Source organism: Muntiacus reevesi, chromosome 20, assembly GCF_963930625.1.
Source record: "Muntiacus reevesi chromosome 20, mMunRee1.1, whole genome shotgun sequence".
In the NCBI taxonomy this organism is placed as follows: domain Eukaryota; kingdom Metazoa; phylum Chordata; class Mammalia; order Artiodactyla; family Cervidae; genus Muntiacus; species Muntiacus reevesi.
Genome location: NC_089268.1, coordinates 42,105,106 through 42,122,023, shown reverse-complemented (window position 1 = coordinate 42,122,023; position 16,918 = coordinate 42,105,106). Strand labels below are relative to the sequence as shown.

The 16,918-nt window shown below is 46.3% G+C and overlaps 1 protein-coding gene across 4 annotated transcripts in view; it reads left to right on the top strand.

The window, feature by feature from the left end:
- JARID2 (jumonji and AT-rich interaction domain containing 2) overlaps positions 1 to 16,918 on the top strand; it is a 228,188-nt gene that overhangs the window by 89,873 nt on the left and 121,397 nt on the right. For all 4 annotated transcript variants that reach the window (XM_065911895.1, XM_065911898.1, XM_065911896.1 and 1 more), the window contains one exon: positions 14,320 to 14,455. In XM_065911895.1, the coding sequence (XP_065767967.1) occupies positions 14,320 to 14,455 (136 nt within the window). The remainder of the gene's footprint in view (positions 1 to 14,319; positions 14,456 to 16,918) is intronic.

Sequence of the window (16,918 nt, the reverse complement as noted above, 5' to 3'; positions counted from 1 at the left end):
TGTTGCTGGTGGTTTTTCTCATCCTCTGTACTCTGACTCAGGAAGCCCATCGCCTTCTCTATTTATGGTAATTACTAGAGAGCATTTTATTTTGGCCCGTGGGGAGTGCCTGCTATGCTTCTTTGTGTGGGTATGTATGTTAAAATTGGAAAATGTTTTCTTTGAGGTCAGGGCTTTTGTAAAATGGTCTGAAAAGTCTGTCAAACCCTAACTGGCCCTAAAAAGGAGAATTGTTTTGTATAGGATACCCTCTCCCCACCGCCCCTTCCGCTTTCCCGTCTTCTGCTTTTCCTTTCAAGTGTGTTGTCATCGACTCTTGGGCTAAAAGCAGTCCTTGCTGTCATGTTGGAAGGTGTGGACTGGGCAGATCTTTCTAAACTGCTGCATAATGGAGAATGTTAGGAGCAAGAATGCAGCAGACCTTCTAGAGACCTCTTATCTGGAAGCAGAAATTGAAGTATGTATTAACGTGGACAGAGCTGACAGAGTAGAGCTTGACAGGCCTTGTTCTGACAGCACAAGGAGAAGAATAAGAGCTTCATTTGTCTCCTACAGGTGACTTAGGGGCTGGACTTGTTCTGCAGCGGTTTGAGTTTGGGGTTAAGAAGATACTGAATATACAAAAGCTTTTCCCTTTCAATTTAGTTTTTAGGCCTCCCTGGCAGCTCAACTCGTAAAGAATCTACCTGCAATGCGAGAGAACCTGGGTTCGATCCTTGGGTTGGGAAGGTCCCCTGGAGAAGCGAACAACTACCCACTCCAGTATTCTGGCCTGAAGAATACCGTGGACTGTACAGTCCGTGGGATCGCAAAGAGTCAGGCATGATTGAGCAGCTTTCACTCACCTCCCATTGATGGGGTGTTGGGTAAAAGATGATCTGCCTCTCCAGACTCTCGCTCCTGATGTGATTAAACTAGCGAGCAACCATAACCTAGTTTCCCAGTACTTTTACTGAGATAATATTTTGAGTGTTTTATTGGCAAATCAGAACTTGGCTCTCACTCATAGACATGCAGGGTTGGTTTTCCTCTTCAGTTGGAGGCAGGGAAGCTTTGAGTGGTTTATTCAGTGATCCAGTTCCTTGAAGGTAGTATGGGTTCGGTTTGTGTTTACATGCAAAGAAAGCTTTAGTATCAGCTGAAACTTTTTCTCGATTTTAGAGAATACTGAATCCTCAGTGTAGAGGATTAATGTCAAGAAAATAAGCGTATTCAAACATGCTGTGTGTCCTATTTAAAACAGTTAACCTGGTTTCCTTAGTTACATGGTTTCTTCCTTTTTTGAAGCTTCATTTCCTCAACAGTTGCTTAGTAAGCTCCTCATGTGCCAGCCTTACTGTTAGGGAGTGTTAGGAGATGGGTGGCTTTAATGCAGTGAGACCAAGCCCATCAAAGACGGGAGTGTCGGTGGATGGGTGGTGCCCACACCGGGCGCCACAGTCTCGGGGCCCCAGCCCTGCCCTGGGCCATTGACTCAGGGCTTGATGGCGAGGTGTTTCCAGGGCGGCTGAGCCCCTGTGCTGCTAGAACTGGAACTGCAATCACCAGCAGTAGAGGTGGAGGGCTGGTTAGGAGGATGGGAATTCCAAGAGGAAAAGCACTGCGTAGGTCTGGCAGTGGGCTGTGACTCACAGGTGGTGTGTCTGATAGAAAATAGAGTTGACCACATAGAGGGAATTATTTTCTGTAGTCTTCCTCCCAGTCTTCGGGGCATCCTAAAGGAGCTTCTCTCGATCCTTCCATGATTCACCTGAGAGCAAACGGGTTCGTCTCACCCGTGTGCAAGCCTTTCTGATTCTTGGGAGTTACCTGGGAGAGTGGTAACACTTACCTGGGAGAGTGGGCCTCAAGCCTGCCGCTGCTTAGGGCTGGATGTCATCATTTCCTCATTTGCATGTGAAGCTAAATATAAAAAGGGGCTTCTGCACGTGTGTGTGAATGAGTTGCGACTTCGTGTGGCTACATAGAACTTTCTCAGCAGCAGCAGCCCTGGGCCTGCGGTATGGCCCATGCTGAGCAGTGGGTTTCTGAGGTCTCCTCTGCCAGATTATTGAAGTTAACCCAGGGCGTCATCCAATGCAGATGTTTCTAGAAAGCCTCTGGAGTATGTGAAACATTCCTTTTCTTCTTCCCATGTTCTCTGCCTTCATTCACTGTTTATTTGGAAGCATCATTTTTCCTAAGTCTCTGAAAACCCTTTTGGCCGTAAGATGACTACTAGTCCAGGTCAGGCAGCCTTTACCTGACTTCACCCCTTACTTTCAACGAAGAGGTGAACTATGCTTTTCTGTCCTTTTGATAAAACTGGAGTCTAGGTTTGATGTTTAACTACCAGCTGTATTCAGATCTCTAGCTGACACGCGGCCTGAACTTTGACCTCTCCCCCAGGGTCTATGTGGACAAATCCAGCTGAGTGTAACAATGAAGCTCTTGGTTCCTTCCTCCCTACTTTCTGCTGTTTTCAGAAGTGCCCCTTTTTTTCCCTCCAGAAAGGAAAGGAAATGCCCTGAGATGAAAACTTGGGAGTTCACCTTTTATTCCTGGTTTCTCACATGTTGTTTCTCTCAGTTGGTTTAGTCCTCACAGCCTCTTGCTGCCTCCTTGGTCCTCACTTCTTGTGGGCAGTTGTCACACCTTCCTTTATCTCTGCACCACCACCCCCCCCCCCCCCCCCATCTCCTGTTTTAATCTCAACCCAGCAACCTGTGTGAGCTTTTAAAAATATAAATCAAATTCTGTTACTTCTTTGCTCAAAACTTTCTGGGGGTTTCCCATTTGGAGTAAAATTGTCATCTTCCCTCTTCTGCTTTATTCTTTCACACACGTCACATGAAGTGTAAATGGTAAACTTTTAGTTGACATCCACTGTTCTCATGTGGGTTTTCTCTTATCACTGTGACATGCCAACATAGGAAGGACTATGACGTCACTTCTAGAAGGCCATATTTGCTATTCCTAACAGCTGTGCTTGAAAATAAAACTACTTATATCACCTTTTAGGGGGTCAACCCTCATGACTGTGGAGGAGCTCTGTCAGTCTGTAGGTAAGCATGAATCTTTTGGTTGAATCATTCATTGGTCTATCAGGCTATTTTATGGAGCTACTACTGCTGGAAATCTTCATTTTGCATGAAAGAAATGAGGGAGCCAATGAAGGTTTCTGGTTTTGTTTAGGTGGCAGAAATAGTTGTGATCTTTGAAAACCATTGTGAAATAGTGATATGGTTAAATCTTGTCATTGTATAGGAACTGAATTCACTGGTAGTAAATATTTCAGTTTGAATGAAATTGACATCTACTAAGGGTCCTGGTCACGTGGATCATGCATTCTTTGCATTATAAAGACCAAGAGCTGGGGGGAAATACTAAAACAGACAGTTGGTAAATTGAGCCTAATTGTTTTATGTATTTTCTTGGTATTAGAGGTTTGAGGTTGTACTTTTATCTGTGTGTATACTGTCTGTTCTTTATTTACTGGTGAATTATTGTTGAAGTCATGATCAATATTTAGTTAATAAACAACAGTACTTCTGTTTTCTGGTGTCTGTTTTGAGATGGGGCTACAAAATGAGAGCTGTTGCCTCTATGTGAGATGCTCATCTCTTGTTAGTTGTGGGGGCAGGTGTTGGGAGCACTAGAGGGACAAGGACTTAAAAACTCTATGCTAAGTTGGGTTGATGATCATTTTATAGGTCATGCTAGGAAATTTGGAAATGCCCCCTGTAGTAGCCACTGGGAACCTCAGAGGCTTTTGAACTTTGAAAGGAGCCCCAAGGATTGAAGGTTTTAAAATGTAAGTCGATGCAGTTATCATTTCCATCATAATCAGAGACTGGGAAGGGCGGAGGAATCAGAGTTGAAAATTTTCATCTCAGTTGCTCAGTCGTGTTTGTTTGACTCTTTGTGACCCATGGCCTGCAGCACGCCAGCCTTCCCTGTTCATCACCAACTCCCGGAGCTTGCTCAAACTCATGTCCTTTGAGTCGGTGATGCCATTCAACCATCTCATCCTGTCATCCCCTTCTCCTCCCGCCTTCAATCTTTCCTAGCATCTGGGTCTTTTCCAGAGGGTCAGTTCTTCATATCAGGTGGCCAGCTTCAGCATTAGCCCTTCCAATGAATATTCAGGACTGATTTCCTTTAGGATTGAGTGGTTGGATCTCCTTGTAGTCCAAGGGACTCTCAAGAATCTTCTCCAACATCAAAGTTAAAAAGCATCAATTCTTTGTCTCAGCTTTCTTTACAGTCCAACTCTCACATCCATACGTAACCACTGGAAAAACCGTAGCCTTGACTAGACGGACCTTTGTTGGCGAGGTAATGTCTTTGCTTTTTAATATGCTGTCTAGGTTGGTCATAGCTTTTCTTCCAAGGAGCAAGTGTCTTTTAATTTCATGGCCGCAGTCACCAGCTGCGGTTTTGAAGCCCCCCCCCCCCCCGCCCAAATAAAGTCTGTCACTGTTTCCATTGTTTCCCCATCTGTTTGCCACAAAGTGAAGGTTTTGCGGGAGAGGAAACAGGAAAACCAGCCAAGAGTCAGGTTTCTAATTATTTGCCTTAGATTTGGCAATTACAGTGTCTTTTTCTGGCAGCGAGAACAGTCTGCATGCAGGCGAGGTGGGAGTCGGGTCCCTTGCAGGCTGTATACCTGTGACTCTCGCTGTGTCTGACCAGCAGCATCACCTGGGAGAAACTTGGTGGGCGGAACCCACGCGTGTGGTTTGTGCTCCAGTGTTTTTCCTCATAGATTCTCGGGTTGGTGGCCACTCCTCGGTCATTTGTTTGTACACAAGGAAGTAGAATTCCGTAACTGAAATCCAGGCCTCTTACCTCCTGACCGCTCTTAATATGTGTTCATTCTATTGAAGAAGAATTTTTGAATATTTCTGTTGTGTACTGGACTCAGCCCTAAAGGCTGGAAACATGAAGATGAAACAGACATGGCAAAGCCTCTGGAGTCGCACAGACTTGTCTGTCTTAACCTCCTGTGCATCATTCGGGAATGTGTGAGTGGTGCTCCTAGTTATCAAACCTGGAGGACAGAGGCACGAGAAACAGTAGTGTGGGACCTGCCACACGCTGGCCTGCATTTCCATTAGTGGGAAGCACTGTTTGCAGGGGCGACAGGCATTAAAATGATTTCTGGAGGTCCATTCCTGTAATGACAAGGTACAAACTGATGGTCCTTAACTCAGGGGACCACTGAAGGATATGAGAAAAGGGGGGAAAGAACAAGCATGATTGGGTGTTCATTGATATTAAATCCAAGGACAAAGTTTATTTGTGTACTTTACTGTAACTTGAAAATTTTCATAAAATGGCCCCCCAAACTCCTTAACAGGTTTTACAGTGTAGCATGACCAGACAACCAGTCGTCTGGGATGACTCATGCTATTTCCTGGTTGGAGGTTCTTCCTGAGCCAGAAAAAGCCAGCAAGTCAAGTCAGTCAGTTATTGACAGAGCTCATCAAGTCACCCAGCAGTGTCCCAGGGCCTGGGGGGAGAAACAGAAGTATAAAAAGTGCCCTAGCCCTTGGCCCTGCTCAGAGGCCTATAACCTTGGCTGGTCCTGGCAAGAGGCGGGGCAGTAGTCCGTCTCAGGAGTTTGGGCCACCCATTGGCACTGGGAGACTGACTGGTGGGGTGCTGGTTTTAGTCTTGTCTTAAACCCAGAGGAGTTATTTTGCAGGGAAATAACTTAGAATATGATTCAAAGGCATATTAAAGCAGTGCGTGTCTTTAGGGCTTCCTCGTAGACTGAAGAATCTTGTATTTCATCCTCTGAATTTCATGTACATTCCCTGCAAATTTGAAAGGTGAGATGTGGCGGAACAAATTGGAACCACTTCCTGAGAGTTATATGGGTAAATATCAGTTCTTACCTACTTTAGACTCTGGTTTTCATGTGCGGGGTATTCTCATGTTCCAGAATTTTCTCGTGCCTGTCTTGAAGAGTCTTAGGGCCATAATGAAATGAGTTAGCAAGGAACACAGCCAATTGAAAAACTCCGTCCAATTCATTATCAGTGCCGGTCTAGAACAGGGATGATGGAAACATTCTTTAACCGGCTGTCCGTTTTGAGAAGCACATGGCTGATGAGTTCTTGAAATGTGTCCAGTACAACTTAAGGAACTTAATTTTAATTAAGTCGGTCGTAAATAGCCACATGTGGCTGGTGACTACTCTGTTGGATAGTGCAGCTTAGAATATGCCATTTGGGGGGTTTGGGGGGTATTCTTATTAACATAAAAAGGCTGTAAGGATGAAAAGATCCCAATCAGTCAGGATGCCCTTGGGAACCTACTTATTTAATGATTTATTCCCAGATGAGGCTGTTGGGAGTTGCTCCTTGGCATTGCCGACACAGAATCGTCTTCTCATTCTGGTTTCTCTTTCCAAGACCCATGTCAAGTATTTATATGTAATTTGACTTAATTTCTCCCCCATTTCCTCCACCGAAGGGAGATCGCCAGCCCGATTTCTGCCAGTTTCTTGGAGATAATGCCCTCCGGATCACGAGTCCTTTTTGATTATGTTGAAACAACAAACTGTCAGACCAGGAGTTGCAGGGGGTTGAATGCTGTGTAGCATGGCCCTCACTGCTGGTCCCTGCCTGCACCGTTTAACCGGGAACGTGCGCTGTCGTTGCCGCTGCCTTGACAATGGCGGGGTCTGACATGCTCAGACGCAAAAAAGCTGACTTGGCAGCTGCCCAGCAGATTTTTATAAAGGCTCAGTTGGTGGCCGGAGATTCAGGCTGTCAGAGTTGTGTTATGCAATAAATCGTTTTCAGCAGAAGTTCTTAATCCAATTTCGGCTGTAGCTTTTTATTTTATTTTTTTAAAATAGGCAGTAATCAAAGATAAGTACACATTATTTAATGGGAGTTTGGAAGAAGTAAAACTCTCCTTGCATAAGCATTTTCAGTCCGTTTACTTTATCCCTGGAAGCTTGTCTTTCGGAGGAAAATTGCTGCTTAAAGTGCTTCTAATTTAAAACCTAGGCAGAGGAACATCATTCACAAATTCAGTAAGTCAGTGCCTTCCTGGCCATTTATCTGATTTCTAGGTATGAATGTTCCCCTGTTTTTCTTAATGTTTGAATATTGACAGATGAAACATTTTATGAAATTAAAAATGAAGATCGAGTTGATTTGAGACATTGAGTTGATTTCCAGTGGAGAAAATATATTGTTAAAAGTAGAAGAAACAGTAGTTTTAACCTCTTTCTCTTTCCTTTAATATTTTCTCTCTCTCTGGCTCTTTAAATCCTTGTTTGTGTGGAATCAGTGCCAAGAATCAACATCCCTAACAAATTATTACTGTTATTATTTTGGATGCTTTCATTGTTCTCTCAAACTGTTGATGGAAGAGGCTGATATTTCAGACAGCAACAAATTGCATTAAGTAGGGTGATTTAACAGCAGGTATATGCAAAACTTGGGCTCTTGAAAATAAAGGCATTTATGTAGAGGTTTCCAGACATTCTTCCTTGGAAGGAGGGAAGGGCTATGAATTTTCTTTCCACCTCCCTCCTGGAGCCAGTCTTTCACAGTTTTCTTATTGGAAATATCTTCTCAGTAATCAGTCCCCCACCCCCATGTGGCATTTCTGGTTACTCCATCCCAGTGTGGGACTAAGCACTGAGACTGGGCATCCCGTTTCTTTCTTTCTTTTTTTAAAAGGAGGTGGAAAGTCACAAGTTGCTCAACTCTCAGAGCCTTGGCAAAATGAACGGAGACGGAACATATGCATGTGGTGGTGCTGGCAGCTCATCCAGTGGCTACTGTAATGCAAACACTTAACTGTTTGTCTTAACTCCTGTATCAGTTTTAATGAAGGGATGTCATGTCAGGAGCATGTCTTTCTGCCTGTGAACATACATGTTCTCTTCTCTCCCATCCTGCATGCCCCTGTCTGCTTGGTTTACTTACCAGAAGCTCTGACGGGAGCGTTTGACTGGCTGCTCCCTTCCCGTGGAAGCAGAAGTGTTTTCTGTGGAACATGGCAGTGTGTGCACATGTCTGCACCCCCCAACCCCCCCAAGTCAGTTGACATTTAGAATGTCGGTGGGAGGTTCTGGACTTCAATGTAAAACTTATGTGTCTTGGGTACTGGTTTTATTTTATGTGGTGGTGATGTTAGAAATGATCTGCATGGTACTGAAGACCTTTGCTGGAAGGAACCTAGTCCCTGGTTGACCTTTGTTCCAGTTTCTGCCAGTTGTCCTGGCATCAGTATTAACAGTGCCCTTGGCTGCGATGATAAATTACTTGGTCACTCATAATGGATGAGGCTCTTAACACAGTTTGTCCCCAGGTAGTGGGAAGTTAAGTCTCTTCCATGGAGACTGGTTTCATTTTATATAGTTATAATTGTTAGAAAATGTGTGTGTGTGTGTGTCTTTGTAATTGTTTGAAAATGTGTGTGTGTCTTGTTTAAATTGATCAGAAATGGGCTTCCATAGAACCTGGCACCGGAAACTAACCAGGACTGACTGACCTGGAAACCCCTATTGCTTGCACTCCAGTATTTGAGTGCTCAGAAGAGGGTTGGAAGACTCTCCCCAGGCCTGTGACTGAGTGGACGGCATGGCTTTTCTGTATCAACAACCTGATCAGTTTTGAGACAATCAATTAGAAGAACTCTTTGGTGCAGTTAGAACATGTTAATTCAATAATCCAGGGTTTTGAAGTGAGGGCCATAGAGAGAAAATTGGAATTGTCAGCAAATTCGTTTTATATTAAGACCCTTTTGGGGCTTTATTGAAACTAACATTGATAAGAATTTACACCATCAGTGGAAGTTGGGGTAGGCACTTGAGTACGTTTAAAATAGTCACGCGTGCCCATGTCCGCAGCTCCAGCCCTTCTCCATGAGGCTGAGTTTGTAGGAGACGTGGCAGTCTGCACCCAACAGATCATGTACCTTTTTCATTGTTTTGCTGATAAACCTGGTTAAGGAAGAGAGCATCTCATATGTTCTTATGTGTCTCTCTGTGTTGGTTTTGGTTTTTGACCTTAGAGGTTGGGAGAAAAATCACAGAAAAATAATTCGCAACTGGGAGCCGTGAGTTTTGTCGGTTTGGGGCCTTCCTTTGGGTTTTGTGGCATGGTAATGGGGGGGGGGTACACCCCTTCACCCAACAAATAAAGTCACCTTGGGAGGATATGGTTAACTGCAAGCTTAATGATATCCTACTGGGTGATGTGGCTGCTGAAATATATGCCAACTTTCAGATTGTGCAGAGAAATGGAAATGATCTCATTGCATATGCTGGTCCTCTTCTGGGATATTATTCACATTTGTGTTTAACTTTGTGTCACCTTTAAAGGGAAGTCATCCCAACTTGGGTAATCAGGGAATGAGAGCTTGACAGATCATGTCACACTGCACTGATTCAAGGAACTAACCACTTCTCAGTGTCTTAACTTTTTTGTTGATTTCATTCTTGCTCTTTGGTCACTTGGTTTTCGCTCAGTTAAGAGAAGTCAAAGGAAAGATTTCTCAGTATGTTAATACAGACTTCAACAGTTAGATGGTGCTTAGAAGCGTTCATTTAGGGTTTCACCTCATCTTCATCTTTGCCTGTTTTCCAATGGAAGGTAGAAAGTGATGTGAGATGGGCAGGATGAGGCTCGTCTGTACAGCAGAGCTTCTGAAACTTTCACTTGTGTGGGGCATCACTAGGGAGTCTTAAAATGAGCCTGCATTTCTACAAGTTGCCGAGTAGTTAAGGCACTGGTGGTCTTCGGAGCACTGTTGTATCTCTAAGCTGCTCTGTGGGCTTTGGAGAATCCTTCGGTGGTGCTGTCTGCCACGTGGTGTGTGGTGTCTTCACATGCTTACTTTCTGTGCCCCCTTTTCTTAACATATCTTTACAAAGCTTGGAGCAGCTAGAGGTGATGCTGTCATTTTTCCTTTCAATAAGAAGATTATGACGAGATACATTCTACTTTAATGCCTGAGCCCTTGCCATTTTCAAACTTTTTTCAAAGAATGGTAGATGTTTTGCAAATGAAAACAAAACTCTGTCACTTGTACTTTCAAAGATCTTCCATTTGCCAAAGGAAGTGATTTTTCAAAGTTAGTCGCAAAGTAAATCTATGTGATGACTCCCTCCCTCCCTCCTTCTGTCTGCCAGCAGATGTAATTTTGTTGTTGTTGTTAATTTCAGTGTTTGCAGAGCATTTTGAGGGGCATGGGGAGAAATCAGTAAGAGATTGTGGGGTAGGAATGAGGAAGGGTGGTGTGTCATCTGGGAGTTCATTCTTCTTAAGATTTAGATGATCAGTTAACCTAGAAGTCTTATCATGGGAACCCCAAATGACAGGAGCTGTTTTTAAATCATTAATGCCACTCACCAGAACTGGCTACACACTCTGAGCGGCTGCATTTGCATCCGAATGAAACTGCTGGACGTTGGATCAGTGGTGTGACTCTATCTGCCTTGATTAAGCTGACCAGTAAAGCAAATGGACGGGGGGCTGGAGGAAGCTTGCTTTCATGGAGAAGGGCTTGCTCTCTGCTTCCAGTGCTGCGGTGCAGATCTAGGGTGATTGCCTCTGAGGAGCGAGAGAGCCACCAGGCCCATGAAGGTCAACAGGAGATTGTGAGGATTTTGAACATTATCAGTCGATTTGAAGATGGTGATTTGGGGCTAAGTGAATACAGAGGTGGGAGGAGATAGAATGAGGGGCTCCTGGGAGAAACAGGAGGAGGAGCTCGCCGAGGTGGGCGGCAGGGAGAGGAACAGAGAACAGGAACAGGCTGTTTAGTGAAGGAATCTGGGTAGCGTTTACGAGGTGAAGGGATTGTGGGGCAGTAGATTTGGGCTCTGTAAGGCCACGTGCACTTGGAGATGGGCGCTGTCTTCACAGGGAACTCGGTGGTGGCAGTGGGGTGGTGTGCGGGTGTTAGGTTGTTGACAGGCTTACCACTGAGAATGCGAGGGGTTGCCCGGCCCTGTTGGAGCCTGTTGGAGCCGTCACTGTGGGGCCCCTTTTACGGAGATACTGTGTTTTTAGTCAAGGAAATTAGAGTGATTTCAGGCCCTGCACTTCACCCATCCTGGAAATGTGGCACTGCCAGGCCAGCTGTAGGTGGTAACGTGGGAGGCATGAGGTTGAGTTGGTCCAGTTTTCAGCATCCTGAGCTCTCATGCAGGACGGGTGCTGGGATGACACTGTGAGGAGCAGGAGAAACGACTCCATGGAGTCGTTATTATTATTTCTTTGGCTGGTTAAATAAGACAGCTACTGAAAAAGGAAGGAGAAAAGGGAAGGGCTGGACTTAAAAGGTCATGGAAGCTCTTGGGGCAGGGGTGGGGTTTGCCTTTGGAGTTCCTGACTTCTAATGAGAAGGCAAGTGTTAGGCCCCTGAAGTACCTTCTTCTTTTCCAGCTTCCCAGGACACCCGGCTTGCAGGGCCCTGTGTGCCTCGTGGCTGGCTGCAAGCCCACCTTGCCAGCCTCCCACTAGAGAGGGGTGTGCACCGAATGTGGGGATTCATTGTGACTCTGCAGCTGTGAACGGCAGTTTGATTTCTCATTTCTAAATCATCACTTAACCTGCTGGGGTTTTGGAAACAGGGCAGAGTTGACTTCTTACCTGTTAGGTTTGTGTCTTGCATCAACATTGAGGGAGGTGACAAGTCTTGACCAGCAGTCTGGATTATAAAAGAACTCATGTGTGGTGGTTTATTTTTATTTGTAATGTCTAGAACTTGAAACCCTTTATTCTGAGTCCTAGATTTCCTTCTCCTATATTTATAAGGATCTTATTGGGCTTCCCTGCTGGCTCATACAGTAAAGAATCTGCCTGCAATGCAGGAGACCTGGGTTCAATCCCTGGTTTGGGAAGATCCCCTGGAGAAGGGAATGGCACCCCACTCCAGTATTCTTGCCCGGAGAATCCCATGGACAAAGGCACCTGGTGGGCTTACAAATCTGTGGGGCTGTAGAAAGTTGGACACGACTGAACAACTAACACGCTATCCAGATAGATGTCACGGAACTGCTGCTGTTATTAAGTGGGCGTTAAATGTGTCTCCTTTGCAGAAGTTTTCCTATCACAAGGTTTGTCTGTTTTAATTAGATATCAGCCTTCAGGGTGTTTAATTCTCTGGAAGACCTGGAGTCAGAATAAAGGCTGCAGTCTGAACAGGAAGCAGTAAATTGTCATAGGAATTTTACATTGAAAGCTATTTTTGGGGCTTTACAGTTTATAAACTGTGTGTATGTAGGACATTATCGTTTATAGTCACGGCCTGGTTTGTGGTGGAGACCTGATTGCTGAGGATAGGAACCTGGAGTGGTGGAGACCATTCTGTTGGGCAGGCTTCTCTGTGTCCTGGAGGGTAGACTTCAGCCCATGAGCGTGGACTCTTCCCAAGGCTGAGACTGTCACTCAGGGGGAACCAGTTTGCTGGAGGCACGTTCACGCACACTCGGGGGGCTTGCTTGCTGCCAGGAGTGAATTTCTTTGTGCTTTTCACGTCTTGTGTAGCTGAATCATTGGCCTTTTCGGCAGGTTGGTTCCTTGGGCTCCTCAAGTGGCGTCTGGTCAGAGCACTTGGTTTTCAGCCGTGGAGTTGCCTGGTCTCTGGGGGCTGGCCCAGAGTGGTGGTTAAGAGGCTGCGTGCGGTAGTCTTCCGGGGTCGCTCTCAGTCTTCTGTGTGAACTTGACCACCACCCTGCTCTGTAGACGCCTTCGTGCTTTCCGGAGAGCCACTGGGGGAGCGGGTGTGTCTTTTCCTCCTGGAGGTACTGGAAGCCTCCAGGTGTGGGGCACCAAGGACAGCCCCGGAAAGGTGGGGGAATCCTGGCTCTTTGCTCCTAGGCCTTCCCTTCCCCTTCTTACAGAAGATGGAGAATCACTGTCATTCTAGGAAATCCTGAAAGATTAACAGGAGCACAGCTTCCGTTACGTGGGGCTTAGAGACTGTGTGGTTGGATTTCTAAGATGCAATGTGTGTTTATGCAGAGTTTTAGGAATTTACAAGCTGGAGAAGATCTTGGATAATCTACCTCCCTTATCTCCGCCGGAGGCTTTAGGAGGAGGCTTTAGTGACCCCGTAGTGGCAGGGAGTGAAAACCAGTTCTGTAGGGTGCGGAGAGCTGCAGCAGCAGCAGCCTGACCTGGACATACTTGGCCTCCTTGTTTGAACAAAAGGAACCCGAAGAACCAGAACCCCGCTTTGCTGTCGTTTCTGATTCTGCAGCCACACGGACTGCAGCACGCCAGGCTTCCCTGTCCGTCACCACCTCCCGAAGTTACTTACTGGCTTAAGACCCCAAGTACCCAAGAAGCCCATAATCCTTCTATCTCTAAATTGAGCTATTCTCAGATGAGCAGATGTCCACAGGAGATCAGATGTCCACTGTAGGCAGATGTCCACAGGAGAGAACCTGTGAGGGTCTCAGGCTGTGGGAAGCAGCTCTTTAAACCTTGAGAGCCTTCTTGCTAGTTCCATGAAAAGAGTTAACTCAGTTGGCGCGCCGTATTAGCCATCTCCAGGCACCTCTGTCTTCCCAGACTGGGCCCCGGTCCTGCCCCATCCCTCTGGTCTGCAGTCTATCTTTGCTCCTGGAATTGCCAGAATTGTCCCTGGGTGGGCTGCTGCTGCTTTGGTTCCCCTGTCCTCCCAGCCTGCCCTTGTTTTAGTCACTGCTCTCTCAAGAGCTTACCCTGGATCTGATACAACACTCTTAAATGAAACCTTCGAGACCTGTTATTGTGTGTATTCTTCTTTGAAAAACCACCCCCCACCACCCCATTCGCTATTCCCCCAAGATCCATTGCCCTTTTTCTGCAGTGGTCTCTCTCCCTCTCTCTCTTTTTTTTGTGATTCATTCCCTTAAAAGGCCAGTGCAGATCCAGTTTCATTTCTTTTGAATAAACGATAAATTCCTTGAAAGAAGTACCAACTCCCAACAACATTTCCCAAAGAGTGGGGCACGTGTTTGTGAGTGCCCACGCTCTGGAATTGCTCACTTTAAAGAACTCCAGTACAGTGGTGCGTTCCTGTTCCTGTTGTGGCTGCCATACCGCTCTTTTTTAAACTTCAGTATTACCAGTTGATGACACGATTTGGGCAGGGGCGTGTGAAGGGAGCTGCTCCTCTGGTCCCGATACAGCCTGAGGGGCGGCCCTCCAGGACGGACCAGCGCCCTCTCGCAGGGCGTAGTTCTCATCTCTGGAACTGGCTCTCAGTACTTGCTTGGGATTTTTTTTTTTTTGAAGTTTATTCTGACTCTTGAACATTTGCTTCCTTTCTTTGAAGTAACACTCCTCTCCCCGTTCTTCCTTGTTTCCCCAGGACGACAGTGATGGGATTCCATGGTCAGAAGAAAGGGTGGTGCGTAAAGTCCTTTATTTGTCTCTGAAGGAGTTCAAGAACGCCCAGAAGAGGCAGCACGGGGAAGGCATTCCTGGGAGCCTGAAGGCTGTGAGCGGTGAGTTGCCTGTTCTGTCGGGTTGGATGCCGAGCTGACCCCGGCCTTGTTTCTGAGATGGATGTGCTTGCTTGGGGCGGCTCGTGCTTCCCAGGCCGGGCCCCTAACGGCAGTTACCCTGGTTGGGTTTATGGATTCATTTTCGCTCCTTTTTGTGCTGCATAACACAATTGGCAAGGGGCCTTCATTTGTGTGTGCCCTGTGGACAAGACCAGAGCTGCGATCTGGTTTCTGCTATTTCCTGGGTTGTGTGTAGAGCTGGATACACAGGTTTTTCTGGGAGCATCTGTCTTTCTATCCACGTAGCGGAGCAGAAGCAGCCTTGGATGACCTTGCTGACTGTGGCCCCTGTTTACAGAGGAGGCAGCCTGAGTCTCTGTGCCTGCCGCCTGCCTCGCTGTCTCTCTGGCTCCGAGCCTCGCAAGGCCCGGGCCGGCGCCTGCGCGGCGGCAGGCAGACGGCACAGGTGTTTGCTGTGCGTCCTGGGTGCTTGTCAAGTGGATCCCCGAAGCCTGGCGGGAAACTTGCCCCTGTCCGAGTCTGATGTCTCTTTTTGACAGGGTTAGTGTGACTCAGATGGCATCAGCCAGTGAAGACCATTTCTGAACAAGCATTTGGTTACCGTTTATATTTTGTCTCGAGGGTTGTGGCTGTGGCAGCAGCATTCCACAGCCTCTCTTGTTAATTTCTTGGATTAAACATGAGTGAATTGACCTTATTCTGCTTGTATTTGTTTGAAGTAAGGAGATGAGGAAGAGGAGAACCTATTATTCTTTTTGCGTCTTTGCTGTAATGGTGGAGTGGTAAAATCATGGCACATGGGAGCCTGGCAGCTTGCCAGGCTGCTGAGTGACAGGTTGACAGGGCGTGGAGGTTTTTCCATCCTGCTTAGTTGTGAGGTAAGTTGCCTGGGAGCCTCTTGTTGGAACCAGTGCTTCCAGACAAGACCTGTTGGTGCACTCTTTCCGTAAGGCGATGGCAGGGTTTCCTGAGATGGCTTTCCTGAGTGCCCCTGGGTCTGCCCTGCCACCACTCGTATTCTGTCACTCTCTGCTGGTACTGTGTGACTGAAGGCCAAGCCAGTGTGATGGGGAAAGGCCCTTTTTGAATCTTGCGTGTGTGCGTAATCAAAATAACCTGGGTACTCTCTTGCCACAGTGTACTGCTCAGAGCCCTGTTTGGTCATGGGTCTCCTCCAGTGGAGTAACCCTACTCATTCCTTGACTGCCTGGAATAGAGTAAATGCTAAACTCCACATCATTTTAAAGAGCACTTGTGGTCAGTCTTGCCGTCATTGCTTCACACTGAACATACTGTTTTGCTCTTAAGTTTTGGGGGAGAGGATGATTGGGGCAGCATTTTATTGGAATTGGGGTCATAGGAGAGCGATGGCTACTGTGGCGTTGGATTTCACTGCTGTGACAAGGCGTGCTCTCATCCTACTATTCAGGAATGGTGATGCTTTGGTGGTTTTGGAATTTTTTAAGAAATAAAAATCAAACTAACTGGGAAAAATCAGCTTTTAGTACAGAAAAGTAGCTAGGTGTCAGGGATTGAATAGTGGTGAAATTAGGGTAAAAGAACAAAAACTACAATTACGCATTCAGGAAGAGACTAGCCCTGCCAGCTAGTCAACCAGTCGTAACTCTTGTTTTCATCGGCGTAGTCAGGGCTTAACGATAGTGAGGAAGGAATTTTAAGAAAAGCTGGCCTGTACATCTCTATTGGGATCATTGAAAACTTAATTCTGTTACCACCTCCTTAAGAAAGGTGGTTTTTGTCATTTGTCTTGATAGGTTGCCTTTCACTCTGATAAAGCCTAACTTATCTTTTTTCCTTTTTTTCCTTTTAAACACTCAGTCATCGAGGGTTCTGTCTTTCTGTTGTGAAGTTGCTGTGAGCATGCCCTTTTCTGGTTTGTGTTGCTGTTTGCGCAGGCCGCATTGCAGGGCCACCTTTTTGCTATTCCTCATACTGTTTCGATAGCAGTTCTAAGTAAACACATCACCCTGTCTTAGAACCTGTGTATGTTTCAAGAATCATTTTCTTAAAGGCAGTTAGTAAGTTAAACAAAATGTGCTTTCTTATTTAGGGACTGCTGGAAAGCATCAGTGTCCCAGATGGCGCTGGTTGTAAAGAACCTGCTTGCCAACGCAGGGGATGTAAAAGATGCTGGGTTCGATCCCTGGGTCGGGAAGATCCCTGGAGAAGGACACAGCAACCCACTCCACTGTTCTTGCCTGGGAAATCCCATGGACAGAGGAGCCTGGCGGGCTATAGTCCATAGGGTTGCGAAGAGTTGGACACAACTGAAGTGACTTTGCATGCACGCACGGAAATGGAAAGCATGGAAACTAGACTTGTTACTATGGGAATAAGTCCTTCTGTATATGTCCCAGAGTCTCAGGGTGCTCTTTCTAAGGGGTGTGATGCAGAGGAAGCTGAAACAGCAGGCAGCCTCCT